Source organism: Nannobrachium achirus (assembly GCF_963921795.1).
Source record: "Nannobrachium achirus genome assembly, chromosome: 18".
Classification (NCBI taxonomy): Eukaryota; Metazoa; Chordata; class Actinopteri; order Myctophiformes; family Myctophidae; genus Nannobrachium; species Nannobrachium achirus.
The window spans coordinates 46,106,364-46,133,804 of record NC_137825.1 but is presented as its reverse complement, the minus strand read 5'-3'; the positions used below and the strand labels follow the sequence as shown (position 1 = coordinate 46,133,804).

Below are 27,441 nucleotides of genomic sequence, written 5' to 3'. Positions count from 1 at the left end.
GACAGACGGGCAGATGTGAACTGTGAGGGGGGGGAAAAGAACCAGACAAAGATACAGAGGGGGGAGGGAGGGAGGATAAGGGTGAAGGAGAGTGAAATAAAAGAGGCTGACTGAAATGGTGAGACAGACAGACAAACTGAGACAGCAAAACAGCCAGCGTTTCAGTCAGCATAGCATATGCGCCGTTACCCGAACCAAGATACCCAGGTTTCAAAGCCAAGCCTTGAACTTCAAAATATAGTACATCTGCGACGCAAACAAACACGCTGTTCAGTGCCAAAATAAAGGAAACCTACAGTATATGGCTGTGAGTCACCAAGAAGCATTTTCCTATGCACTTCTTAAACCTCTACAATTAAAATGTGGCTTAAATATCATCTGAAGAAGCTACAATTGGAACTCTACATGCATGCTTCTACACAATGATGAGCATTTGAGGTGAACATTAGTACCCGTGATGATTCAAAGCAGAGACTGTTACCACAGCACCAGACAAAGGCCCGATTTCAGAACTCAACCAAGCAATAGGTTGAGGTTGCAGCGGAGATGACGAAGACATCATAATCAGGCTGAGTCACCTAAACCTCACCCACAATTGAACGACACTTTGGGCTATCACAATTATTACATAATCGTCTAATCGCGATTATTTGACATAATCGCGATTATTTTTCATAATAGTCATAATCGTTTCCATGTTGAAAATCGAACCTCTGTTCGAAGTGGAGCTGTGTGTGTGTGTGTGTGTGTGTGTGTGTGTGTGTGTGTGTGTGTGTGTGTGTGTGTGTGTGTGTGTGTGTGTGTGTGTGTGCGCGCAACAGCGCCCCTCCCTGGCCAGAAAAGGTTACTGCAGGCTACATACCCGGAGACAGACAGACAAACAGACAAACAGACAGACAGACAGACAGACCCACACACACGGCCACGTATAGGGAGCTCCACACAGCTCCAAAAATGTTCATATATATTTTTTTAATGTAAAAAATAGTGGAAATAGCAGATCTACAAGCTCACAACGCGTCGCATCGCGACGCGTTGTGAGTTTGTAGATCGGCTATTTCCACTATCAAAGTTCTTTTTTAAGTATAAGGTTGTCAAATCTGTCAGTCATTTCTTTGTATATTTAGGTTATGTGTCATATCTACCATGTGCAACTTCAAAGCCTCAAAGCCAAACAGAAATGTCATTGTCAACGACAAAGACACAATTAAATCGTTAATCGCAATTATTTGAGTGACAAATAATCGTCATGTAAAATGTCATAATCGTGACAGCCCTAACGACACTTTGTTGTGGCGCGTTAGACAGACTGTAGTGCTGGTTTGGTCTCTCTCTCCCAGTGGTTCTCAACAGGACTTGTGGGTTCCTTTCTCAAAAGAGAACACCCGCACTCATGGAATAGTCCTTAAAGATCTTTTTTGAGCGGTGGTCACAACGCTCCTATACGTGGCCGTGTGTGTGGGTCTGTCTGTCTGTCTGTCTGTCTGTCTGTCTGTCTGTCTGTCTGTCTGTATGTCTGTCTGTCTGTCTCCGGGTCTGTAGCCTGCAGTAACCTTTTCTGACCACACATGTTAAGGGAGGGGCGCTGTTGCACACACACACGCACGCACGCACACGCACACACACACACACACACACACACACACACACACACACACACACACACACACACACACACACCACCGCTCAGTTCACACGAGTGTGATTTGTTATTTCATATGAAGGTCGGTAGGTTAAGCTGCAGAGCAGCCAGCAAACGATGGGTCTAAATTGACCCATACAAGTCTGTAACTCTCTCTGACCGTGTACAAATGGCATTTGGTTCCATTTGTACACTGTAAGAGTTAAAGATGGTGGTGCCATACTTTTGTACTTTTGTTTTGTATGTGTCTATGGAGTTAACATTACTCTAATAGACCCCCACGTGTGGTTATAATATGCACGTATGTGTTCCCTGTGTATTTTTGGTTACTTCCTGAAAGCTGAAAGCCTCCGAGTCAAAAGGCCCAATTCAAACACACCGATATAATGACACCATAAAATCACGGTACAATGTCTTTAAAGACGGGGTGAAATCAAAAACATGTTTTTCACACTTTTAGAGCATATCTGTAGTGATAATGTGGCCATACCTAACACTAGATGCCAAAAAAAATGAAAATAAACAATTTTTGTGTATATTTATATCAAAGGTCCCTAAATAGGCCATTCTTAATTACTTCCTGTGAACAGAAATTCAAAAAGTGATGACATAGATGTTTGTTTCCCATTGCTGGCTCCCATTACTCCCATTACTCAGACTTTAAATCCCATCGCCTGAAGGGCTGGTCCCCTCGGATTGGTTCAGAAACACACAGGCTTCCTTTTCAAACTGAAACTTCAAAATAAAATACCCCAAATAGTCATTTCATTGGGTCTTTAACTCTCCTACTGCCAGATCATTTATTTATTTATTGGGTCTGGCGCCATCAAAAAGCGGCTTACCTTTGCGACGTTATAGTAGATAGACAGACAGACATTTATTTATTTATTTTTATTTTTTTTGGTTGTGCAATAGTGCACTTTGGTCTGCCAGGCAGCAGAGGGCGGCGTCATGCGAGAATGAATGTGAATTTGCCTGTTATGTGTTGAAGAAGAAGAAGACCAGTCACTGGCCCCAGAGCCTTACAGCCAGAGGAAATCAACAAGGAAGTGAATTGTTCTCCGTTGATCTAACGCATAATGGATTTTTTACACCATCACCGCGGAAAATGTGTTTACAGTAGACGGCCGCGCGACCCCTCATCAGCTTACAGTCATCAGACGAACGAACCGAACGAGCGCCGTATTGGCGGTAAGGTCTTGCGCAATCGGGCGAACGTGAACGTTCAAAGCGTGGGAAGAGTTAAGGGGAGACCTTGAACTTTGAACGTTTGAGAAACACTGCGTCTATCCACACAAGGGCTGGGAAGCTTGTATATTCCCAAAGTGTTACCTCATAAAGGTTATCCGCTCTCATAAAGCCCTGTCTTTACCCAACACAGGGCTGGTCTGGAAAAAGGCTTGTGTTAAGAGCAGGTTTAAAGGACTGGCGTGTTTAGCACATTCACTGTGACTCACACAATGTACGCAACATTACGGGACGAAAGTGCCGATTGTTTTTGAAACATGTAGTAAAAACTGAAAAAAAAAGAAACTGATTAAGCGTGCAATGATGTTTACCCAAATAATTTTACAAATATTTTTGAGCGGTGGTCACACCGTTTCCTATACTTGACTGCGTCCGTATGTATGTATGTATGTCTGTTACTTTATAGCATGAGCTGCAATACCGCTGATGACCAAGTGGCGCTGTTGAGTCACACACACACACACACACACACACACACACACACACACACACACACACACACACACACACACACACACACACACACACACACACACACACACACACACACACACACACACACACACACACACACACACACACACACACACACAGGCGACCCTGGAATTAACTGCTACACACACACGGCCACGCACACACACAAACACGCGCACACATTCCTCTCTCACACACACACACACACAGGGTATAGATTAACTAAATGAACTGCTCACATCCACCGCTCACTTCAAACATGCACATATGAACAGATGAATCTAAAAACAAAGGCATTAACAGGAATAGTGATTCTTAAAATGGGGTCCAGGGACCCCCAGGGGCCCTTGAGGGTTCCAGGGGGTCCCCAGCAAAATGAGATATAGTTGAAACATTTAAGCTCCTATATTCTTTTTTTAGCTATTCGAAATTAGCCGATCCACTAGCTAATTTCGAAAAATATTTTGATACACGTTGACAAATCTTCCCTTATCGGGGTCCCTGTCACAAAATCTCTTCAACTGGGGGTCCGTGGCATGAAAATGTTTGAGAACTACTACTAGATGTACGGTACGAGATACTGTACGGCCAAAGCTGTTGTGTTGATGCCGGTATGGTCCTTCAGCTCACACATCCCATTTGCCCTATGCTGTACACAGCCTTGTGAATAATTCATTATCCATAATTCAACAACTTATGAACATATTTTCCACCCGCCCCTTGCTACTGTGCCAATAAACCCAACGTCTGACCCCGCTCCGCATACAGCATGTAGCTGGATGACTGAGGGGGGGGGAGCGGGACTGAGTTACCAGGGCCCAAGGTGGAGGGGCCTTCATTATTTTACGCTTTTAGGTATTGAAAAATAGCAGATATACAAGCTCACAGCGCGGCACCGAGTGCCGCGCTGCGAGCTTGTAGATCTGCTATTTTTGAAAAGTCGTGAAAATGTGTGCAAATCTTTGAATATATGTACTTTTTAAGCGAACATTTGTAACTCAAATTTTGCTTCTGGGGGGTCCGTGGAACTAAATATTTTGAGATGGGGGTCCTTGGCCAAATACATATCAATTTGGGGTCCTTCACATGAAAAGGTTTGAAGACCACTGACATAGAAACATAGGTTTTTTCAAAAAACCTTAGAAGGATTTGAAACATTCACACTCTGTACAAATTTCCACGATTTTTCAAAAATAGCAGCTCTACAAGCTCGCAGCGCGGCACTCGGTGCCGCGCTGTGAGCTTGTAGAGCTGCTATTTTTCAATAGTTAAAGCACAAAATGTGAGTGAATCCTTGTAACCCAGGGCCCAGAATTCGGTGCGACACCCCTGTCTGTCATCATCACTTCTCTCTTTCTCTCTCTCTCTCCCTGGCGCTCTCTTTCTCCACAAAAGAAAAGCGAGGAGTGGAAGAAGAGGAGAAGCAGGACGGCAGAAAGGATCGATACAGCGCTATTGGATTTCTGCAGCTGTGCCATTCAGCAGAGAGTGAGAAACACAGAGCCGAGCGAGAGAGAGAGAGAAAGTGACACACTCAGAGAAAAGAGAGTCGAAATAGTGATAGTGAGACAGCCAGAGAGAGAGAGAGAGAGAGAGAGTGAGACAGCCAGAGAGAGAGAGAGAGAGAGAGTGAGACAGCCAGAGAGAGAGAGAGAGAGAGAGAGTGAGACAGCCAGAGAGAGAGAGAGAGAGAGAGTGAGACAGCCAGAGAGAGAGAGAGAGAGAGAGAGAGGGGAAAAGAGTGAGCAGCGGTGTGGCACCAAATTCTGGGCCCTGGGTACAAGGATTCACTGCGTTATTTTGTGCTTTAACTATTGAAAAATAGCAGATATACAAGCTCACAGCGCGGCACCGAGTGCCGCGCTGCGAGCTTGTAGATCTGCTATTTTTGAAAAAACGTGAAAATGTGTGCAAGTCTTTGAAGGTTTTTTGAAAAACCTATGTTTCTATGTCAGTGGTGCTCAAACTTTATCATGTCAAGGAGCCCCAAAATCATATGTATTTGTCCACAGACCCTCATGTCAAAATATTTAGTTCCAGGGACCCCCCAGAAGCAAAATTTGAGTTACAAACGTTCTCTTAAAAAATACATATATTCAAAGAGTTGCACACATTTTCACGACTTCTCAAAAATAGCAGATCTACAAGCTCGCTCAGCCTCGCTGTGAACTTGTATATCTGCTATTGTTACTAGGGCCCCTCCACCTTGGGCCCTGGTAACTCAGCCGCGAGAACGTTGAAGACCCCTGCTCTACACATGCCCACCCTGCACTGCCTTCCTGAGAGTGCTGTACATGCTAGAGATGGGACGATATGAACATTTCATATCACGATTATTGTGACAAAATAAATCGTGATTTACGATATTATCGCGATAATCAAAATCCATTATCCCGGGGTGGAACGTTTGCCAAAAAATAGCAGTTCTACAAGCTCGGCTATTTTTTAGCAAAGACATTTGATAGAGAGTAAAAAAAAGTAGGTATATTATAAGTACCTTTTCTCAATTACAGAGGGTTTAAGTGGTACCGGATATGCAGCTCGGCAAATAAAAGCTAAATTGATCCCCAGTGCATGATGGAGGACGATATCACGATAAATTAAATCTCCACGATACGATTATCGTGAGTGTTTTTTATCACCATAAACGATAATATCGCGTATCGTCCCATCCCTCGTACATGGATCCCGGGCATGGGGCTGGGTAAAAATGTAAGGGTATATCCACTATCCAAGACGTGATCCTTCTTGAACTATCCCCACATGAGGATTAGCGGAAACATCTGAGCCGCGGAAGCCTCGTGTCCAGCTATGTCACTGTGGGGTTTTCCACAAATTATGACATTTTGAGATTCACTCTGGGTCCGACATAGCGGGCTGAATGCTGAGATAATCCACGGGCACTGACAGTATTCACACGTGCAGCTTCTCCATGTCTTCACCTCATCTCTTTTTCTTTTTCTCAAAATATTTGATTACACAATTTTCGTAACCCACTTCTTTTTTCACCCGGTGTCAATTATCTTATCGTCGTTGTCGGGTGGAAACCTTGTACGTCCAAAAGCGTTCGTTTTGGATTTATCATTTTAAAAAACTTAAAACTTTAAACTAGTGAAAACAGCCGATCTGCAAGCACACAACGCCTCGCGCCGCAAGTCGTTGTGTGCTTGCAGATCGGCTGTGTATGTATGTATATTATAATTGTGTTTTACCAATAGAGGGTTTAAATTAGGGGTGTAACGATACATTTTAATAGCGATTCGATACATATCACGATACATGGTTGACGATACGATACATGGACGATATTGGCTCATTCATGGAGATACGATCCGATTCGATTCAATGATTTAAAATCGATATAGTAACTATTTAGCAAAGACATTAAATCTGTGTGAAAGGTGTGGATAGTGCAGGTTTTTAAGGGAAACGTGTATTATTATGGATATAAATAAGTAAACACGGTGATTATCTGCCAAATACATGGACATTGTATATTGACAAACCTGCACCTTGACATGAACCCAGAGATTACACACATTTATCGATAGACCAGGGGAGCTATATTGAAAGGAAACGTAATTAACCCCTCCTTTTCTGCTAAATACAATGCCCAAGTAGGTAGTTTCGATACAATCGATTCTTTGCACTGCCGATTCGATACGATACAAAATAAAACGATACGATTCGATTTTAGCTGTTTTCATCTCGATATACTTCGGTTTTTTAAGTTAAAAACGATATTTCGATACAGTTACCATATCGTTACACCCCTAGTTTAAATGGTACCGGATATGCAGCTCGGCAAATAAAAGGTGAATTGATCCCAGTGCATGACGGTGGCCGATATCACGATAAATTAAATCCCCACGATACGATTATCGCAAGTGTTTTTTATCGCGATAAACGATAATATCGCTTATTGTCCCATCCCTATTTCCGACATACACCTTCCTCATTGACCTTTCTCACCTACCAAGTCAACTTTTTTGGGGGTTGTGATGAAACTCAAGATATACGTTTCTTCTATGAAGCGTTGTTTGATGTATAGGCTGGGGTCTCTACACACACATACTACAATACCACATGTGGAAAACCTTACCCTTGGATTAAAAGGAGAAGAAAAGGAAAAAACTCCCAGCCTCAGGCAATTAGGAAATTGCAGCAGTCAATACCGAGACTTTGATTGATTCTTTTGCAATTAAGTGTGCAGGCCTAGTACCCTCAATTCACCCCTCCTCCCTCTTCCTTCATCTTCACTTTCTCTCTTTTATCATCTGCAGGGGTGTCGCACCAAATCCTGGGCCCTGGGTGCAAGGATCCACTCCTATTTTGTGCTTTAGCTATTGAAAAACAGCAGATATACAAGCTCACAGCGCGGCACCGAGTGCTGCGCTGCGAGCTTGCAGATCTGCTATTTTTGAAAAATCGTGAAAATGTGTGCAAGTCTTTGAATATTTCAAGTCCTTCTAAGGTTTTTTTTTTTGAAAACCCTATGTTTATATGTCAGTGGTGCTCAAACGTTTTCATGCGAAGGACCCCCAAAATGACATGCATTTGGCCCACGGAACCCCATCTCAAAATATTTAGTTCCAGGGACCACCCCAGAAGCTAAATTCAAGTTACAAAAAATGTTCGCTTAAATACATATATTTAAAAATGTCCACACATTTTCACGATTTTTCAAAAATAGCAGATCTACAAGCTCGCAGCGCGGCACCGAGGACCTTGTAGATCTGCTATTTTTCAATAGCTAAAGTATAAAATAATGAAGGCCCCCCCTCCACCTTGGGCCCTCGTAACTCAGTCCCACTCCCCCCCCCACTCCCCCCACCTTGTGACACCCCTGATCCTCCATCCCCTCACCTCACCTCCATCTCCTCCTCTCCTCTCCTCTCCCCATCCTGACCTGTCAGGATGATTTCAGGCCTGTTGTGTCTACCCTGACTTAACACGGCGTGACTGGGGGGGAGTAATTACGACAGCCTCTGAACGGCGGTTTTTCGCCTTCCCCGCCCAGTAACCTCGCCCGCCTATCATCATCCTAAAGGCTTAACCCTGCTCTCCATGCTCTCACACGCGTGTTGGGAGGGGGGGGGACCAGACAACAACCCGTGCGGCAGGGAAAAAAGCCATTAACCCGCAATTAAATTACCCTCAACCTAACAATGGATGAGTGACATTTAAATCCACCAATCGAAACGGCAGGGGGGATTAAGGCACAATGAGCGCCGCGCGCCTCTCGGGGCGTCTTATCGTCTAAATATGACAACCTGGATAAAGGCGGGCGTCGGTTAGTTGAGTGCTCCGCCGTATCCACTGGTGAGGCAGATTTCTGTTTTTTTTTAACCCTGCAAGGCCCACTGTCACTTTTTGGACACATTTTTCATTTTATCAAAAACAGAGTTTAAATAATTAGTTTTCCTGTTCTTTTTTCACATTGACATCACCATTGGATCCTATCGTTTAGTATTACAATGCCATTGGCCACGATATTTGCATATGAATACCCCCCCCAACAGAGGCTGACATTCACACAAACTTCAAGATCTCTGGAGGAGTCCAGAGTCTGGACCGACAACATCTGACTTTTTCACTGAAGCTATTATTCCTCACAAAAACATAAGTAAAAATGCCTGTAATATTTTTTTTTGGTGATCATTAGAATGTCTAGAACATGTAAATATGTTATCGTGAAAAATATCCCCAAAGTGTAAATTAGAGCATGATTTATGATTCATGAGTTATGGCTATAAAACCTTACAAAAAGAACATTACATTTTCCTCTGATTAGGACTCCTTTGATTGATTGATTGATTGATTGATTGATTGATTGATTGATTGATTGAAGACTTTATTAGGAGTTTGCTTAGGAAAAGGTACAGTTTCATGACGTTACAGTTCACTGGTAGAAGGTCTACTAAAAGGAGATCCTAGAAAAGACTAAGCTTATTTCCACAGGAAACCATTTAAGTATCTCATATAACAACACAATCTGATTTTTTTTTTTTTTTTGGCCAGTAGAAATTAATTCGGTCCTTGCAGGGTTAAACCATTACTCAGACAGTCAGACTCATCTTTTGTACGCGGTAAGCCCAGGTGTGTTACAAGGGTGAGAGCACGTAGCTTAGGGTAGAGCAGAGGGGGAGAGCGTTGCATTACCTCTGTGGTGGCTTTCTTCGTGTGAGTCACAAACGATACGCTGTGGCTTGTCTCGTTTCAGACGCTTGCATCTTAAAGTGGTCAGACACACCAAAACCTATTTGTTTGTTTTTTTCCTTTCAGGTATTAACTGAGATCTAGGTGTTGTTTTGCGGCAGCAGGCAATAATAGTATTAGTCATTATATCAAACAATAAGTGCACAGACCCGGCTTAATGCGCAGGCTTTAGGGGTAGGAGCTGTCACAATTATTGCATCATCGTCTAATCGCAATTATTTGACATGATCGCAATTATTTTGTATTAGTCGTCACAATCGTTTACATGTTGAAAAATGTTTATATATATGTTGAAACATTTAAAAAATAGTGGAAATAGCAGATCTACAAGCTCACCTTGTGAGCTTGTAGATCGGCTATTTACACCATCAATGTTCTTTTTAAAGTGTAAAGTTGTCAAATATGTCCTTATATTTAGGTTATGGTTCATATCTGCCATGTGCAATTCAAATTCTACAAGCCAAACAGAAATGTATTGTCAACGACAAAAAACAATTAAATCGCTAATTGCAATTATTTGAGCAACAATTAATCGCCATGTAAAATGTCATAATCGTGACAGCCCTATTTATAGGGGCTGCGGACCAGGGCACCAAGCTCGCGGGAAGGGGGCGGGGGGCACCAAACGCCTGGAAAGAAAAGATAGAAAGACCGGACTATTGCAGTAACGGCGCCGAAAATACTGTCCAGGGGCTACACCGGTGACAGCAAATCAGTCCTGGGGGCCACAGAGTTGTAGCTAGGGCACCACAAAGGGTTAATCTGGCCCTGAGGTGCCTCTATTGAACTGACAGTGAGTCACAAGACGTCTAGAAACCGGAGGATAGCTACTAATAGTTTGGATGCAGAGCTCCCCCTCCCTATCCAATGCAGCTCTATCATTGAATTAATAGTGGGGTGGGCGAAGAGGAACTGTATAAGGGTTTCTATGACCCTATACCAGGGGTTCCCAAACTTTTTGGGCTGAGGGCACCCCTATAAATATATTTTTTATCCGAGGCACCCCTACATTATATTATAATATTACCTACATGAAATTCATAATTTTCACACCCAGTACCTTATATTTGTGGCATATTTTAGGTATTATGTCGCGAGGAAAACATTTAGATAATTACCATTTTGGTCAAAATGTACTGAAAATAACTCTGTACTTCAAGTTTAAAATGATACAAAATATTTGTTTAAGTGTTCAAATAAATTCCAAATATTGCCAAATGATCTTGCGGCACCCCTGGAGTGCCGTAGCGGCACCCCAGGGTGTCCCGTCACCCACTTTGAATACGTCTAAAGGAAGAGTGAAAACGACACTTAGTTCAGTGAAATGGAGTTCTGGTTCAATTTAGTTAACTCTAGTGGTGGGTGATATGATGATTTTACCAATAGGATTGACAGAACATGTTTAACACGTTTTAATCTCAAAACCGAGATAACTAAAACATTCGTAATTACATTTTTTCACCAAAGTGAAATCACTCCCCCTTTAACTTGCGGTTAACTGAATCTTGATTTCAATAAACGAATGGACATGAAACGCGGAGGCACCTTGTTGAATTGTGCAAATATGGCTTTGAAAATCAAAAGGTGTCTTATCGAGGCATGCTTGCTGCATAAATACCAAGAGATAACGTGCCCTATCAGGCTATCACTCAGCTTTACTCCGTTTTCAGTGTGAGGTGAAGTTAACCTTGGACGTCAGAGCCAGCGGACTTGCATTTGACATAACAGGAGAGGAGATTAGTGTGTAGGACAATGGGCATGTGATAATGACAGGACGGGGAGGAGAGGGGAGTAAGAAAACAAAAACTACTATTGTGGAGGGAGTTAGAAGAGAACAGAACATAAGCATGAGTCTTTTCTCGGTGAACATCAATGGACCGCAACGGTGGGTGAGATGTGTGTTACATATCGTTGTTGTTGGGTGGAAACCTTGTATGTCCAAAACCGTTTGTTTTGTATTTATCATTTTTAAAATGATTTAAACTAGTGAAAACAGCCGATCTACAAGCACACAACACCTTGTGTGCTTGTAGATCGGCTGTTTTCACTACTTTTGTGCGATGGCCTTGTGCGGTGAAGCAGTGCTTTACTTTGTGAAAACATTTACAAATTTGAAAGTTGGAGATACGAGGTTTCTGCCCGGCAGTGACGATATGTATGTATAATGTGACATATGATTTTGCTTCATGGTCAATAAAGACAGCAATCAATCAAATCATTGATCAACTCATAAATCTGCTTCAATATGACACAACGTCCGGATTGCCATGTTGCACTGCACACTTCAGGATCATATGAGACACAAGCGCCAAGTTTGAGACCGTTCAGTCAAGTGCTTTTCGAGTTACGCCGACCACGCTGTGACAGACAGACACTCACACACAAATGTGGTAAACTATAAGTATAGAATCTATACTTTACCTATGTTTGATAATTTTTGTTTAAAAAAAAAAGAAAAAATATCTTTGGGGAAAATAATGAATCTAATAATACTTCATTGGCCTACTGGCAGTGTACACAAGAAATAAGGCAGCGAATAGTCTTAAATAATAGACTTAAATGCACCGTAGCTCAGCAGGGGCACTGTAATATTCACCACAAAACACAATATTCTTATTCGAAGGGACGACGACTTACTTCATGGGTTTGAACAGAGCCTGTCCGTAGTTCTGGAAGGTCAGAATTAGCTTCAGCTGGGTGCCTCCAGATTTCATTGCTGTGGGGGTGACAGAGACAGCGGTGTGATTAGCAATTGGCAGCAGGCTGTGTGGAAATTATTAACCACACAAACCCTCCTGGTGTCCCTATGCTGGGCATATCATAACAGGCGAATATTCAGCGAAGATAGGTGAACATTTAACGGCAGAAAAAGGGGGGGACCATTTAATAATTTGGTCCCCATTCCTTGGGGTGTTATTTGCCACTCTATATTTGCACATAGATTAAAAGAATATCCCTTGCATTTTAAATGTTACCCATCCTAGGAGAGGAGAAGTGAGCAGCCGTTGGTTGTGGCACTCGGGGAGCAGTTTAGGTTAAGTGTCTTTCTCTGTGACACTTCAACACATTGCCTGAGGCCTGGAATCGAACCTGGGACCTTGGGCTTTGCAGGTGGGCTGTCTAACCACTCAGCCATAACAGACCCCTTAAAGCAGTGGTTTTCAACGGCCCTTGAGGGGATTCCAGGTGGTCCCCAGCAAAACGATGGAAAGTTGGTAACCAAATGAATTCTTATAGATCGTAGTTCACCCCCAAATTGGCTGTTAAGTATGACATCATTTTGTAGGCAGAGGAGAGTTTCTGCCCCCAGTTTCCGTGAATCTTTTTACTATTTTTACTATTTACACATTTTTCTTCTCTTTGTTGTTGAAAGGAAAGTGTTAGAATTATACTTTAGTCGTTATTTTTGTCTCGGATCTGTTGAAAATAGCGAGGGACAGAAAATGCTCTGGGGGCAGATTCTCCTCTGCCTACAAAATGATGTCACGGCTTAAAAGCCCCTATCACGCCATAGAGACTTGAGTTCAATGATATTTATTTGTATTTGTCACATTCCTAACACAAGAAATGTATTATAGTAAATGTATACCCATTGATTCCGGTCCAGAATCAATGGGGTAAATTCATTGTAATCAAATTATTGTCTTAGGAATGTGACAAAAAACTAAAAATATTATTAAACTCAAGTCCCCATGGCATGAGTAATCAATAGCAAAAAAAGTCAATTTGGGACTGAACTACTCTCTCGAGTTGGTTTAATTTTACACTCTCAAAAGTTAAATTATTGTTAAACACCCGCATTACCTCATTTACAAGAGGTGTACACAATTAGAGAATGTAGAAATCTTTTTGATATTTTATTTTGCTGTTATCTCTCTTATGGTACCAAAGTCAATACAAAATGGAATTGTGGAAAAGATCTTAACCAACAATAAAAACATTTCAAGTTTGGGGTCTGAGAGGCTACAACTCATCAAATGGTGGTTTGTGGATCAAATGCCAAATAAATAATGGACCTTGATATGAAAAAGGTTGAGAACCACTGTCCTAGGGCAGTGTTTCTCAACTTTTTTTCTGCATGGGCACACTTTTCATGTCCCAAGAATCCATGGGCACACCAACATAATATGGGGGTGTAAATATCATCACTGTCGGGCAGAAACCTTGTATCTGCAAGTTTCATATGTGTACGTTTCTTCTCAAAGTAAAGCCCTGCTTCATCGTACAAGGCTGTCGCACAACAGTAGTGAAAACAGCAGATCTACAAGCACGCAACGCCTCGCACCGCGAGGCGTTGTGTGCTTGTAGATCTGCTGTTTTCACTAGTTTAAATCATTTTTAAAATGATAAATACAATACTGGCTTTCAAGCAGTTTCAAGAGGCACACTCGAGCCTTCTCAGGGGAACACCAAAGGTCCCCAGGCACAGTGGTTGAGAAACACTGTCCTAGGTGACCATGGTCAAGGAAGTACAGTATATTGGGTTTGTGTGGTTATTATGCCTGACTCATACCTGGTTGCGCGACACTTGTGTGCAATTAAGTACAACCCAGGCTTTATTCTGTGGTGGAGGATTGCCCTAACACTGGTGTGTCAATGGCGTCAGAGCGGGATTGTTTTGCAACAGATGCCCGTAATGGAATATTTATGGAGTAATAATGACACATGGTTACAGGAACATGCCACCATATCGCGAAAGCATGACATGACAAGACTCGAAATCATGTCACAACTAAAGATTGTAATGATCCTAACTTCCGTCCTAACAAAAAAAAACACGGTAATTTCCTCATTTCATTCTGTGCCGTTCACGGTACTATGCAGTGAAACCTTGGTTCCTGCTTTATAACGTAATTTGAACCCATTTGAACAGGAAGATGAGTCGTCAACCATGTTCACTTGTTTTGCAGGTTGTGTACTACACACACACTGTGTGTGTGTGTGTGTGTGTGTGTGTGTGTGTGTGTGTGTGTGTGTGTGTGTGTGTGTGTGTGTGTGTGTGTGTGTGTGTGTGTGAGTTTGTCTAGCTATACTTATGGGGACTAAACGCATGTTCACACAGTCACCTGCAGCGGACCTCTGACAGTGTGGGGACAAAATAGTAGGTCCCCACAACGGTTAGGGTTAGGTTTAGGGTTAGGGTTAGGGGTTAGGTTTAGGGATAGAGGTTAAGGTAAGGCCACAGGACTTGCATAAAAATGAATGGAAGTCTATGTAATGTCCCCACAAGTGATGTAAATATATAGTGTGTGTGTGTGTGTGTGTGTGTGTGTGTGTGTGTGTGTGTGTGTGTGTGTGTATGTAATGTATGTGTGTACAGTGTTTGTGCTTTGAAAAGAGAAAGAGAGAGGCGGTGGATGCTGATGTCATCGTGTTTGTTTGAAGGGAAGGGAGGAGGGCGAGGAGGTGAAGGACAGTCAGTGTTTACTCTCTCTGTAATCTCTAGGGTAGCTCCCTCTCTCTCTCCCTCTGTTGACCGTCTCTCTCTCCCTCTACCAATTCTCAGTTTGTACTCAGTCATCGCCTGTCTTGCTCTCTCTCTCTCTCTCTCTCTCTCTCATTCTCTTAATTTATACATATCCTCATGTCTGTCCGTCCTGGTATACGAGACAGTATCTGAGACAGTGTGCTGTCTCACGCTTTCTCTCTTTCTGTTGACGTTCTATTTAGCCATCTGTCGTTGTTGTTGTTTCTCAGTACAGTGACAGCGATACTGATAAGGGCAGCGACAGTGACATGGAAGGGGGAGGTTAACCTTGAATAGCCTACAGTATGTTATGTTTCGGATATTTAGTCGGGTGCCTTAGGGAGATAGAATGGTAATTTCGCGCTAATCAGTCTAAAAGCGCCAAATTTTGCACAGAGGTAGCCCAGGGCATGCTCTAATGATTTAGCTAGGGCGCCCCAGTTTGCGACCTTCGGGGTCGCCACAGCGGCCAAATTAGGTTTCAACTTTCTATACAGGAGGAAAATACCTCCTGGGTATTTAAGTAGGACGTGAGGGGTCTAATTAGGGGTTTGTCGTGATGCTGAATCCATTGCAAGCATTTGTTTTGCACAAAAAACATTCCTTAATTGGGCTAAAAATGGCCCCAGAAAACGATGGTTTAGTGATGAAAAGTGATGAAAAGTCATCACTTTTCACAGTTTTGTGGGCAACGAAAAGTTCGGTTTCGGGGAGACTATGGCCGAGGACCAATTATGTGAGGATAATGTTGGAAATGGGTGAAGTGTTCCTTTACAGTAAGTAAATACAATCTCTCATACAGACACATTGGCAGAAAGGACGACGGAGGAGCCAGCGGCCTGGCGATCAATTCCACACACAGTGTTTTGGTGGCCTTTGGCTGGGGCCAAGACTCCTCTTGTTCTTCCATGTGGCTGCTCCTGGTGTTTTTCTCGGGGAAAACATTAGACAGCTCTCGGTATTGATCCGAGAGTCTTTTTCTATTTTTACTCGGAGTCAATGATGATGACACGATAATGGCTTACAGGGGGAAGACAAAAAGCGAGTTCAAGTGTGTGTGTGTGTGTGTGTGTGTGTGTGTGTGTGTGTGTGTGTGTGTGTGTGCGTGTGCGTGTGAGTGTGTACGTGTGTGCGTGAAGGATATTGAGGCCGTACGTGTTGGTTTGCGAGGGCGAGGGTATGTCGTCACGATGTCGGGCGGAAACCTCGTATCTCCAAGTTTAAAATTTTTACGTTTTTTCGTAAATGAAAGCCCTACTTCATCATACAAGGCTGTTGCACAAAACTAGTGAAAATAGCAGATCTACAAGCACACAACGCCTCGCACCGCGAGCACACAACGCGAGGCGTTGTGTGCTTGCAGATAGGCTATTATCACTATTTTAAATCATTTTTACAATGATAAATACGAAACGAACGGTTTTGGACATACAAGGTTTCCACCCGACGACGACAATATGATATATGTGCATGAATTCCTAAGCACTTGTGAGCACGATAATTAGTCAAACTAGAACATGTGTGTGTGTGTCAGGCCAAGAGTTATTGTGTAGAGCTGACAAGTTCACACACAGCCCATAGTGGTGTCATGTGGCGATCATGCAAATGCAGACACATTCGCCATGTCCACCAACATCAACATCAACACAGCCTTCACGTACAGCTGATTTCCCTATGGAAACGTCAACTCTCTTCCCCCTACTGTACTGTACATCAGTGTTTCTCAACCACTTGTGCCTGGGGACCTTTGGCATGCCCCTGAGAAGGGTCAAGTGTGCCCCTTGAAACTGCTTGAAAGCCAGTATTGTATTTATCATTTTAAAAATGATTTAAACTAGTGAAAACAGCCGATCTGCAAGCACACAATGCCTCGCATCGCGAGGCGTTGTGTCTCGCATCGTGAGGCGTTGTGTGCTTGTAGATCTGCTGTTTTCTCTACTGTTGTGCGACAGCCTTGTATGATGAAGCAGGGCCTTACTTTGCGAAGAAACGTACAAATTTGAAACTTGGAGATACAAGGTTTCTTCCCAACAGTGACGATATTATTTACATCCCCGTATTATGTTGGTGTGCCCATGGATTCTTGGAACATGAAAAGTGTGCCCGTGCAGAAAAAAGGTTGAGAAACACTGCTGTACATACAGTAGGGTTTTTGCGGCAGTGGCTTTTGCATTGGCAGGGTTAGTGTTGCACTGGGAGGCAGAGGCAAAGGAGTGGTCTGATGAGACAATGAAATCTAAACCACATTAGAGCAACACAAAGACTGGTTCTGTGAAGATGAAACTAGGCTAGAAGCAACCCAAACTACAGCATATGACTTTCTTTCCGTTACTATTTGTGTCGAATGAGTTACTGCTGCTTCCAAACGGCAGGGATAACAAGGACTTGTAGCAGGGACGTGCTGGCCATTGGGAAAAGCGGGACAACTCCCGAACGGCCGGTTCATTCCCAGAAGAGCCAGGCCGGCCATTAGGAAAAAAATATAAAATAAAATGTCGGTTGTCCATTTTGGGGGCTGGGCGGCCAACAAAGTAAATCGTCACTGTCGGGCAAGTTTCAAATTTGTAGATTTCTTCGCAAAGCAAAGCCCTGCTTCACCATACAAGGCCGTCGCACAAAAGTAGTGAAAACAGCAGATCTACAAGCACACAACGCCTCGCGGTGCGAGGCGTTGTGTGCATGTAGATCGGCTGTTTTCACTAGTTTAAATCATTTTTAAAATGATAAATACAAAACAAACGGTTTCCACCCGACAACGACGAAATATAACTCATGTAATTGTCTCACTGGCTTGTCACTTGTCATGATCTGAAATGGCAAATCTTTGAGTAGCAGCAGCGCTATAGAGAGAGATCTCTCTCTATAGCGCGCAATCTCTATAGCACGCAATGAGGGCCTCTCCAACTCTTTTTTTCCCGGGCTGAATCAGGGGCCCAGCACATCCCTGACTTGTAGTCTTGTACACCATCATCTGTCCTTTCTGAATGCCTGGGAGAGATCGTAACAGATGCGTGCGTTCCTTTGATTGAATGTGCCACTATTGGTACTAGTCGACGACTGCAAGGTGATTAAAGGACAACTTTTTTTTTTTACAACAAGGGTTCACATTTTAGATTGTAATTAGAGAAAAGAAAAGATGAGTGTTAAAATGTTTTCATTTACTCCTTTCTATCGTTTTAGCCATTTTAATGACTTTGATTTCAGTTGTTGGGGCATGCGTGCAGGTGGCTAACTGTGTCTTTTTAGACACAATAAGCCCATTCCCAAGATGCACCACAATCTTTCATGGGCAGAGGTGACTTATGGGGGCTACTGTAAAGAAATCGCTGGCTTAATTGTGTCTAAAAATACATATTTAGCCACTTGCACGCATGCCCCCAACCACTGAAATCAAGGTAATTAAAACGGTAGAAAGAAGTAAAAGGAAAACATTTTAACACTCATCTTCTTTTCTCCAATTACAATCTAAAACATGAACCCTTGTTGTAAAAAAAACAAAGTTGTCCTTTAAGTCAGTTACTTCTGTAACCACCACACATACTCCCGATGGCCTAGAATCGAATGCCGCTAGCACATTTCCACGGCACAGTAAAATCCAGAGTATAATTTAAAAACCCACGGGATTTTACTGCGTGCCTCCTCTCTACGCTATCTCCCTCTTACAGATTGCATAGATCCTCTGTTCGTTGCAGTAAGAAACGACCTAAAACTACAGTGGGCCGCCCCTTCGCCACCAAAAGAACGATATGATCGTCAAGAATTATGCAGATTACCTTCATTAATCCCCACGGGGAAAATTCTCACTGTTCTTCATTTTACTTTATGCACACACACATTGAACAGCCAGGGCTTATAGACAGTACGACATGGAGAATAGATGCCCGGTAGCAGTTACTGGTTCGGTTGCATGCTCAAAGGCACCTCGGCAACAGTGGCGTCACTTCAGAAAAAGCTAAGGTATGGCAACATGACTGGTGTCTTCAAGACACCAGTCATGTTGCCATACCTTAGCAACAGGCACGATGAAAAGCACATTTTATTATTTCCCCCTGTAGCCAAGGTATGGCAGCTGCCATACCCTGCCATACCCAATCGACGCCTCTGCTCGGCAATGCCTAGGAGAAAGTGGTGTAAAGTAACTAAGTAGGTTTACTTGAGTACTTAACTCTTTGAGTGCCCCCTTTTTCACCACTAGAGGGCCCCAATGACCAGAGAATTCTACTTAGACAGTGCTGGTATATGCACAAGCCCTGCAGCCATGACATGCCTGAACACTTTCCTTTGTGCATGTACAGGAAGAGGATGAAGTTAGCTTGAAGTTAGCTATTGGCTACCAAGCATTTTAGAAGATCTATTTTCTGCAATTTAGCCTCGATTAAACCTTGCACACCTCATGCATGGGAAAAAAACAGAGAAGAATGAGCTCTAAAAAATCCAATGCAATCCTGGATTGCATTGGAGTGGATTTGTGCAGTTTGTTCACAGCTTTCAAACAAAAAAATCCGATTGGAAATCCGTTCTGGCATTCTTGAGATAATAGCCATTATGTTTTACATGTTATGTAAACAAAAATGGCTGCCCTGTATGTTAGATGGGGTTGTATGGGGGTGGAACATGCAAAATCGCGATTGAAATCATGTTCACCAGATTTGATGGGGTCCAAAAAAAAAATTCAAAAAAAATTTTTTCAACATTTTTTTTTTTTTTAAAGCCGAACTAGTTCGGGATCGGCACTCTGCGATACGCTAATAAAGCCGAACTAGTTCGGGATTGGCACTCAATGAGTTAAGTACAATTTTGAGGTATTTGTACTTTACTTGAGTATTTCCAAATTTCCAATACTTGTACTTCTACTCCATTACATCTCGGATGAAAATATTGTCCTTTCACTCCACTACATTTATTTGAACACTTATAGTTACTAGTTACTTTATAGATTTTGATCATTATTATTACAAAACATACATTAACCACTTCATTTTTGAATTCTGGACTTCTACTTGAAAGGCTGCACCCACACCAAAGTCCCTATGAGAGTGGAATCCGCATTCCGCCACTGCACTTCATTGGGAAGGGGTGACCGTTTCATGCCAGTAGAAGATTTCAGAAAAAATACAAAAACGCTCCATTCTCATTGAAATACATTGGCGGAATGGGGAATCCACTCTCATAGGTAGTTTGGCGTGGCTGCAGCCTATCAGTGTATTTCTAAGTAAAGAAATCACACCAGTGTGAACCGAGCGGTGGTGTCCATTAATTTCAAGGCTGTGTGTGTGTGTGTGTACATTTACATGTACATATCAAGGCTGCTCAACAGCACCTCTCTGGTCAGTCGACGGTATTGTAGGCTACATACAAACACGGACGGATACACACACAGCCACGCTATGGAGACGGTGTGACCACCGCTCGAAAAATGTGAGCACTTTTTACACCACTGCTAGGAAACACCTCTCCAGCTGCCAGTCCACAATCCATATTGTGGTCAGCGTAGGACCCTCCGGTCCCAAAACAAAGCCCCTACTGACGTCCCATGTCAGTCTCCACTGCCCTGCATATCAATCTTGCCTATGCTGCACAAGTGGGCCGTGCCGTTGGCGATAAACACTGCTTAAAACGGTTTAGTATATAATACATCCAAGTCCCTATTCTATCCTTAAACGTAGATAATCACCGACTGCTGCTGGCTTCTATTGGTATTCCACCCCAGGGCTCTGCTATGGCTCTGTAATTACTGGACTAGCATGTATTTAGATGGCCAGGCAGCAAGCCCTGAGAACAGCTTCTACCATGCATCCATGCTGTCCTGAGAGACACACACGCGCACGAGCGCATGCACGCGCACACGCACACGCACAGCATTACAGATCGTCGTTGTCGGGTGGAAACCTTGCATGTCCGTTTTGCATTTTTCATTTTTAAAATGATTTAAACTAGTGAAAACAGCCGATCTACAAGCACACAACGCCTCGCACCGCGAGGCGTTTTGTGCTTGTAGATCTGCTGTTCTCACTACTTTTGTGCGATGGCCTTGTATGATGAAGCGGGGCTTTACTTTGCGAAAGTAACATACAAATTTGAAACTTGGAGATACGAGGTTTCCACCCGACAACGACGAGATGGAAATAGGAAAGCAGAAACACACGGTCAGATACGGAGAGGAAAGAAAGAAAGAAAGAAAGAAAGAAAGAAAGGCCTTCTTCTGTAATAATTGACAACACAGACCATATACTTTTCCATACAGAGCTAATCCTAGTCCTCACTAAATGTGTTTAATCTTAGCTCCAGGGCCAATTGCGGGTTTGCTGTTATTGTTGGGTTTTTTCTTTTCTTTCTTTTTCATTACTGGAAGATAAACCTGAAATCTTCCTACTGCTCCGTTTAAAAGGAAGTGTGAGTCAAAGAAACACTTTTGGAATGTGGGAATATGGGAGATAATCCAAAAAGAAAAAAAATCTAATACCTAATGTTAGATTCTACCAAGGACGTGCAGAGAAGCAGGGGCTGGAATTTCCAAAAGGGCCTTTTGGTGGAAGCACCGAAAATAGCAGACCTCCAAGCTCGGCTATTTTCGGTGTGTGAAACCACACTGAACTAAGCATAACCAAGTCATTACTGGAGATGTGGTATTAACGGCATGGATTTCTACACAGAGAGGGCAATTCTTTCAACATAAGATGCTGCATTCAAGTTCAGGAGAGTTTAGACAAGGCAATTCTCTTGAATGCTGCCTTCAGGTATGGCATGGAAAGAGGGCATTTGCATTTATTTCACCATAGTAAAAACTGCATTCATGATCTGGAGAGGGCAATTTTTTACAGACGAATAAAAGGGCAGGGGCTCAAGCCCCCCTTTGATGTCTATGTGTGCAGGGGTCTGGATTCTACCCAACGCGACTTGGTTCTGGGGGCTTTCAGCGGCCATGCTGGGCCCCCCCTTACTGGCAGCATCCTCCAAAAGCACCTGTGGCTTTCTGTGAAATGTCAGGGACTGTCATCCATTCTAGGGAAGAAACCCTGCACCATGCTGGAGTTGGATTTGGTGAATGAACAGCAGGTGTTTCTATTCTACTCCCATTTTCGTGGGAGGCCACGAGGGAACTTGCAGCTTATCACCAGTCCCTCATCCAATCTTGCAGGCCAGGAGTATGTTGATCACATTCAACACCGATTCAACATCCAGCATGACGCCGTTGTCGGGTGGAAACCTTGTATGTCCACGACGGTTCGTTTTGTATTTTCATTTTAAAAATGAACTAAAGTAGTGAAAACAGCCGATCTACAAGCACACAACGCCTCGCTCCCGCGAGGCGTTGTGTGCTTGTAGATCGGCTGTTTTCACTACTTTTGTGCAACAGCCTTGTATGACGAAGCAAGGCTTTACTTGGTGAAAAAACGTACAAACTTGAAACTTGGGAGGTACGAGGTTTCCGCCCGACAGTGACAATGATTCCACCAGCTGTGCGTTTGTGTGTGTGTGTGTTATTCACATGTTTGTTTCTTTGCAAGGTAAACAGCATGCTTTACCCAACAAACAAGCTGAAGCAACCTCAATTTGTCTATCCATTTATCAGCCCCATACCTACACAGCCTGATATGCCCAATTACCTCCCTTGACAAGAGCTGGAAATCTGGCATTAACAGTAGATTTGTTACTGGATCTAAAACCGTGACATGTTTATAAACAAGACGCTGGGATGATGTGTAATTTGCATCTGATCGGTTCTCGGCGTGAATAGAAAGCGACTGCGTCTTGACAGTGAGGTCCTGCTACTACCCGTCTCTCCCGAGAGACTTTCGGCACTTCTGAGACACTTTGGATTTGAGTCGCTTTTCATTACGTGTCGCCTATTACACGTCAATGACAACATAATATGCTGTCCATTAGTGTCGCCGTCTTTTTCGTGTTCAGAACGCGTAATTTTTTAAGAGACTACAATAGGGGTGGGTTTATGATCAGATACACAGGAAGGTTTGAGGAGATATGCAGTCAGGTGTTCAGGAGAGACGGTATTGCACAAGCTTATGACCCACAAGGTAAATTAAACGTTTGCATTGGACCCAAACTAGTGAAAACAGCAGATCAACAAGCTCGCAACGCGGCGCGAAGTAGATCGGCTGTTTTCACTACCTCTTAGACATTTGTTTTCTAATTTATGGAATGTCTTAGATCAGGGGTTTTTAACGTTTTCAGGCCAAGGACCCCTTAGCTGAGAGAGAGATGAAGCAGGGACCCCCACAACCTTTTCATAGATTCCATATAGTTTCATAATTTGACAGCACAATCATCAGTGTATTTTGGATTCATGTCAATTTTGTGTTTTCAGATATTTAAACCACTTGAACCGTCAATGCTTAAATAAACTTGACCTTTCACTCTGTACTTAGACTGCTCTTTTTTCCCCTCTACACCAAACCTCTTTGCCGAAAATAGCCGATCTACAAGCTCACAACGCCTCGCAGCGCGAGGCGTTGTGAGCTTGTAGATCTGCTATTTTTGGCTGAAGTTCTCGGAATATGGACGCTAGGGTTCAAGTGGTTAATATAAAAAGGGAGAAAAAACGTTTTCTATCACACAAACATTTGGAGGACGCCCTGTAGTAACTCTGACGACCCCCTAGGGGTGCCCCGGACCCCCTGTTGAAGACCCCTGTCTTAGATTCTAGATTTTGGTACATCTAACGGTAACTTCAAAATGACCCACCGACGCTTGTGATCCTCTGGGCGACCAGGTCCTTGAGCAGCGCCTCGATGACCGGGTTGTGTCGCGAGTACAGCTCGTAGCGATTAATCCCAATGTGGAAGCGGAGCCAGTTGGGGTAGGACTCGGCCGTCAGCTCCCCCGTAGGGCTGAACTCCTCCACGGTGCCCTCGCCGTGCCTGGTTATATGGATGGGAGGGGATGTCACAAATTATTACATAATCGTCGAATCGCAATTATTTTACATAATCGCAAATATTTTGTCATAATCGTCATAATCGTGAATGTTGAAAAATGTTCATACATTTACAAACATTTTCAGAAATAGTGGAAATAGCAGATCTACAAGCTCACAACGCGTCGCGTCGCGACGCGTTGTGAGCTTGTAGATCGGCTATTTCCACTATCAATGTTTTTTTTTTTAGTATAAAGTTGTCAAATATGTCAGTAATTTCTTTGTATATTTAGGTTATGTGTCATATCTACCATGTGCAACTTCAAAGCCTAAAGCCGAACAGAAATGTAAAAATGTTAAATCGTTAATCGCAATTATTTGAGTGACAATTAATCGTCATGTAAAATGTCATATCGTGACAGCCCTAGTCACAGGGGAACACAGAAGGAAGCCGATTAAAAGGTTTTCAAAAGGATGAGGGTTGCCGTAATAATGGGGGAATGATTCTCCATTCAGAAACATTCGCCACTCAGAAGACTGACTTCCATTATTCTAAATGGAGGTGTCACCCAGTGTCGTCAGTTCAGAAAAAGCTAAGGTATGGCAACATGACTTCGCGCGCGTGCAAGACACCAGTCATGTTGCCATACCTTAGCAACAGGCATGATACATTTATTTTAAGAAGTACATTCTATTTTTCCCCTGTGTCTATGGTTTGTTCAAGTGCAGCTAAACTTGGCATAAAATAGTAAACGTGCCACAATTAACAATAATGAATTGCGCCTGTGTAGCTGACCTGCAGAACCTGGGAATATACCATTTTGTCAAGATGGGGAGAATAAAAGTGTGGAGAATATAATTATAATAATTTTGTTAAATTTTGCATTTGTAGTTATTTTAAAGTAATTTAACAACATAACCAGCACAGATAGACAGAGAGACATCCATGGATTTATATTTAAAAGTAACTTTTATTCTCCCCCCTGGACCCAGGGTATGGCAGCTGCATACCCCTGCCATACCCAATTGATGCCCCTGGTGTCACGTAACTCTAACCTAAACCCTAACCTCAGTGGGGGTATTTCTGAATTGGGATGTTTCTAAGTGGGGTGTTACTGAATGGAGGTCTGCAACCCCATGTACAGTATAGGCTATATATACAGGTGATGGAGCAGCCTAATAGACATGAGCTATGTACACCGAATAAAGCCAACATGCTTTGATGGCTTACTGGATTGAGTATTCTGAAATGTTTTGTTTGTTATAAATGTTTAATTATCTTAGCTACACTGAGCTTGGCTACACTGATCAGTTCATTGCCAACAACAAATGTTGTTGCCACACAGACTGATAAATGTCTGTATTCTCTTAATTTAGGCTACTGTACAATGTAGCTGCAACATGACAACTGGCAGGCAGTTGTTGACATTGCTGTTTATATGCCCATGTATTTAGCAAATTTTGTGTACATATAGCCTACACACACGTGTGTATGCGTGTGGATATAAGATACAATTATATAGTTATAATATAGTTCCTTATAGGCTAGTAGTTTATACTAGCCCTATATATGCTGGTAGATATAATGATATATAACATTACAATTAACAATGTATTACATTATTTATAATACAAAATGTAGTATTATATCTTACAATCAACGAAGCCTATACTCTTTGTATTTAAGGGTGTCATATGTGTTTTTTATTGATATTTGCGTTGCACGTGTTTACCATTCCTGGTTGTCTGCGGCTTTGGGGTCAAATCTGATGTCCGTGTTGACGTTGAACAGCGTGTCCTCGTCGGTGAGCGGCGGCGGGGCTCTCTTATACAGGGGGTGTTCGTAGAGCGCCGACAACCTTGAGCCCCTCAGCGCCACGTTATTCTTGGTCACTGCGGCGTCGGGGATGAAGTGTCTCTTCTTGTCGCCGTGGCTCATCTGTCTCTTTCTGTCGCCCTGCTGCAGCTCCGGTCGCCCGTAGCCCTCCGTCTTGTGCTGCTCCCCTGGCGGCCCCCCTCCTCCCTGGGCCGGTGGCGTCTTCTCCAGGGAGTGGGAAGAGACGTTGGAGCTGGGCTCGTTGCTGAAGTCCTGGAGGATCCGCAGCGTGTGCTTGTTAGGCCAGCCCTGCTGCTGCTGCTGCTTCCCCCAGCTCTGAGGCTCCTCGCTCGGCGTGTGCGAGCAGGAGCAGCCGCCGCCGCCGCCGCCGCCGCTGCGCCTCTCCAGCTTGGGTAACAGGTCGATCATGATGTGCAAGGAGCACGCGACGAGGAACACCATGAGGATCAGCACCCGGAATTTGCGGAAGAGGATCATCTTCATGGTCTCCCGCTTGAGCAGATGGGAGAATTTACTGCAAATGATGAGCACGCAGATGAACAGGCTGACTACATCGCTGATGATGTTGATCACGCTGGACGCCAATCGGAAGAAATACACGTTGAACACGTAGGAACCATCTTCACTGGCCGTCTTGAGCGGAGGGTTCAGTGTTCACAGGCTGGTGCGCGTTGTTTTCAACATCAAGACACCTCCCGGTGTCTCTGTCTGTCGGTCTGTTCTGTTCTGTCTGTGTGCGGGCGAATCTCAGCAGCAAATCTCAGTCGCAACAAAAATCACACGCAGTCACTCAGGTAAAACAGGTCCAATCGGTTCAGACCAACGGTCGACTTGCGCAAGCCATAATTCTCTCTCCCCACCGCAACCCCTCTCTCTCCTCCACTGATCCCACTTTGAACGTGATAACGTTAGATATCCTAGGTTACTGTAACTGCTAAAAAAAATCTACCAACTCGCCAACATGGGGGGAAAAAAATGATCCTTTTATATAAACCTGCGTGCGTGTTCCAAAGAGAAGTGTGGGGAGGAGGGAGGAGGAGCGCATCTAGCCGTGGAACGGAACGTGTTATCGCGGATCAGATGGCAACGATCGAGCGACGAAAGCGCGGCCCAGATAAAAACGCAGACTAATAAACCGCTCTTTAACCATGTCGGATTGAAATAATATATTTTTTTTTTTGGGGGGGGAAGGGGGGAATGGGGGAGTCCCGGAAAAGTATAGCCGACGTGACTCACACGTCTCCTCCACCTCAGCAATCCAACATGCGTAATATGTTCGCGTTCCACATCATCATCATCGGATAGTCCCGACACAGAGAGAGAGAGAGAGAGAGAGAGAGCGAGACCCGAGGCAACGCCAGAAGAATATTTGACACAGGTGCAGGTTCGTTTCGTTTCCCCTCAGGAGAGATAGCCAGAGAGAGAGACCCGGGCCAAAAGGCAGCCGCCTCCCCTTTTGGTGCTAAAAGAAAAGAGAATCCGACTCTCTCACTCTCTCTATTCTATTGCATGTGTGTGAATCGAGGGTGGGTGTGTTAAATATTATGATGAAGCCAGAGCTAGATCCAGCCTTTGGCTGCAGCGTCACCGCGCCGAGATTGGCTGAGAGATGCGAGAGAGAGAGAGAGAGAGAGAGAGAGAGAGAGAGAGAGAGAGAGAGACAGAGAGAGAGAGAGAGA

The 27,441-nt window shown here is 43.6% G+C and overlaps 1 protein-coding gene across 1 annotated transcript in view; it reads right to left on the bottom strand.

Annotated features, from left to right (window-relative positions):
* fam20cb (FAM20C golgi associated secretory pathway kinase b) overlaps positions 1-27,240 on the bottom strand; it is a 137,499-nt gene extending 110,259 nt beyond the window's left edge. Inside the window, exons 1-3 of the mRNA XM_080748115.1 lie at positions 25,659-27,240; positions 23,754-23,929; positions 12,221-12,299 (exon numbers count right to left, since the gene is read on the bottom strand). Of these exons, the coding sequence (XP_080604241.1) occupies positions 12,221-12,299; positions 23,754-23,929; positions 25,659-26,245 (842 nt within the window). The 5' untranslated portion in view covers positions 26,246-27,240. The remainder of the gene's footprint in view (positions 1-12,220; positions 12,300-23,753; positions 23,930-25,658) is intronic.
* Positions 27,241-27,441: the final 201 nt, after the last annotated feature.